The sequence below is a fragment of the Poecilia latipinna genome, unplaced genomic scaffold (assembly GCF_001443285.1).
Source record: "Poecilia latipinna isolate Pla-1442-1.1 unplaced genomic scaffold, P_latipinna-1.0 Scaffold418, whole genome shotgun sequence".
Lineage (NCBI taxonomy): Eukaryota > Metazoa > Chordata > Actinopteri > Cyprinodontiformes > Poeciliidae > Poecilia > Poecilia latipinna.
The window spans coordinates 386,582-389,471 of NW_015113034.1; the positions used below are offsets into that span (position 1 = coordinate 386,582).

Sequence of the window (2,890 nt, forward strand, 5' to 3'; positions counted from 1 at the left end):
TGTGTGTTGCTCGTTGTCCCCCTCTTTTTTTTTTTGTTGCTGTTTTTTTTTTTTTTTTTTTTTTTTTTTTTTTTTTTTTACCTTCGTCTGTCCAGTTTTCACCCTCATGTCCTGTCAGTGTGCACAGTGAGGGGAGCTGTGTAGAAACTCTTGCAACGCTCTTGCCCTGCAGTGACAACAGACCCTCCTGCAAACGTCCGGCTGAGTCGCGTCGGCAGCCTCGACGACCAGCTGATGGTCCGCTGGGCCAGTCCGCCCGAGCTCAAGGACTTCCTGTTTCGGGCCAAATATCAGATCCGCTACAGAACGGAGGACGGCGCTGACTGGAAGGTGATCCTCCTCACACCAAGCTTGATGGAGTCTCCCGTTCGTGTCTTCGTTTTCAATTAAACCCCGCCGTTTTTGAACCCGCGGGGCTTTGATCGCAGTCAGCAGAAGTGAAGGGTTTTTTGTTTTGTTTTGTTTTGTTTTTTGAAGATGTAATTCCTTCAGAAGGCGTTCTTTGATGTTTTCAAGACGGGGATGCTCGACGTTTCTAAAATAGAGCGGTCTGTTAGTGAAAAGTCAGGGTTTTGTCTGCATAGAAATGTGAGGACTTTAGATTCACCCTCATTGTCCTTGTGATATTAAGCATCCGACCATCTTCTGTAGTGAAAGTATGTCTTTAAAGAATGTTTCAGCGAGAAGCATTTCTGTTGACCTGTCGTTTCTTCAACCGTGACGCCGTTTCCTCCGTCAGGCGGTGGATAACATCGGGAACCTGACGTCATGCCGGCTGGCGGGCCTCAGGCCTGGGACCGTCTACTTTGTCCAGGTGAGATGCAACCCGGTGGGGATCTTTGGCTCCAGGAAACCTGGAATCTGGAGTGACTGGAGCCACCCGGCTGCAGCCTCCACACCCAGCGGAGGTAAGCAGGAGGACTTCGTCACACCACATTCACTGAAATTCATGGGAACTCCGTGGTGATGTCTTCTGATGCTCAAATGGCAGGACCGCAGAGAGTCCAAATGTTTGCAGTCCTTCTTCCCGATTTTGGACCATTTGTTCTTTTCTAATAATCAGCCTTTCGCCGGCAATTAAAGCCAGAGAACCAGTGTCCCTTAAACATCCTGCGCAGGAAGATCCGAACCGCATGTGACCCGGAGGAAACCAAACATCAGTCGGCTTGCTGGCTAGATAGAGATCTCTCCTCTCTCCGAGGATTAGAGGGAACTGCAGAGAGCCGGAGGGGCTGGGAGGGGGTGGGGGGGCATTTGGTGAAGTTCTCTCGTCCGCTTCAAAGATTGATCCAGTTACGGAGCTGGCTGTCAGTCTGCGGCACACACAGAGCCTATAAAGCTTGAGTGGAAGCAGGTTTCGGAGCAGATAATGAGCTACATAAGTTATGGTGGTATTTACTTCCCAGTGGGGCAGGAGGGAGGGGGGGGGGAGGAAGTCGTTATCGGGCTCTGTCGTTTGCCATACAGGATTGATTTTGGCAGATGACAAAATTCTCTTTCTGAAACCCAAATATGGAATGTCACCTCTTCGGCTAAGGTCGAGGGAAATGTTTCTGTTTTAAGCCACTCTAATTTTAATTCTGCTATTAGGAACTTATAGCAGTCATTCATTCATAAACTGTTAATTAGATACATTGAGTTAAGCAGATTATTTGTGCTTCATGCTGACACACTTCATATTAAAAATATATATAAAAAAATGCTGACGTTAATCGTCGGAGTTGTCTCGGATCATATGTTGTGTGTTTGCTAGCTCAGCAGGCAGACACAGGGTTTTTGTCTTGTTTTTATTTTTGCATTCAAAAAATTAAACTCCACGTTGGATGTAGATTATCAGCAAATTTCTACAATGGATTTGATCAGAACTTTGGTTTTGATTTGATTATTTTATTTATTTTCTGTATGTCAGTGGCTATACAGAACTGCATTAGGATCAGGCTAATGCAGTTCTCTCATTATGTCTCTCCCATGATGCTGCCACCACCATGTTTCATTTGAGAGTTTTTGGTTAAACAGATAAAATCATAATTTTTTTCTTACGCTGCAATAGTTTAGAATACTTTCCAGCCCTCTCTTTCTGTTTTACATGCTGCAACATGGTGGTGACAGCATCATGGTGAGGGTTTGCTTTCCTTCAACAGGAGCAGAGAAGCCAATCAGGGTTTACGGGAAGACGGAGTATGATAAACTGAGCAAACCAGGCTGGGGTGGATTAACCTTCCTGGTCAAATTGGCCCAGTCCAAGTCCAGACCTTATTCTAATTGACCAGCTGTGGCGAGATCTAAAAATGTAGATGCTTACTGAGTTTGAGGTATTTCACGAAGAACAATCAACAAATACAGAAGGTGCACAGCTGGTAGAGACATGTCGCTCACAGGATTTCCAGCTAAAATTGCAGAAAAAGATGACTGTAGAAAAGAATATCGACTCAAGCGTGCGTTTGAGCCAGACGTTGGTTTTGTTTAAAACTCCGTAAGCTCACTTTAAAACCGTGGATTACTTTTCTGCTTTCAAGGCGATAAAATGAGAATACTCGAGCTGCGTACGAGACACTCTAACCATGATGCTCCTGACATTTCCTCCTCATCCTCTCCCTCTTTCCTCCCATCAGAGCTGCTACAAAGAGGCTCCTGTGATCCTAAAGCCGGTGAGCAGAACTCCACCCTGCGGCGGGAACTCAAGCAGTTCTTCGGCTGGGTCCGCAAGCACGCCTCGGGCTGCAGCAGCATGTCGATCAAACTGTACGATCAGTGGAGGGTGTGGCTGCAGAAAACCCACAAAACACGCAACCAGGTCGGTAAGCAGCACACACTCTTTTTTTTTTTTTTTTTTTTTTTTTTTTTTTTTTGGGAAATGCCCTTTGCAAAACCCCCCTTTCTCTTTAAAAAC

The 2,890-nt window shown here is 45.8% G+C and overlaps 1 protein-coding gene across 1 annotated transcript in view; it reads left to right on the forward strand.

Annotated features, from left to right (window-relative positions):
- The window catches only part of crlf1b (cytokine receptor-like factor 1b), a 26,513-nt gene that overhangs the window by 14,657 nt on the left and 8,966 nt on the right, over positions 1 to 2,890 (forward strand). The window contains exons 6-8 of the mRNA XM_015037747.1: positions 173 to 330; positions 740 to 908; positions 2,613 to 2,794. Coding sequence (XP_014893233.1) covers positions 173 to 330; positions 740 to 908; positions 2,613 to 2,794 — 509 coding nt within the window. The remainder of the gene's footprint in view (positions 1 to 172; positions 331 to 739; positions 909 to 2,612; positions 2,795 to 2,890) is intronic.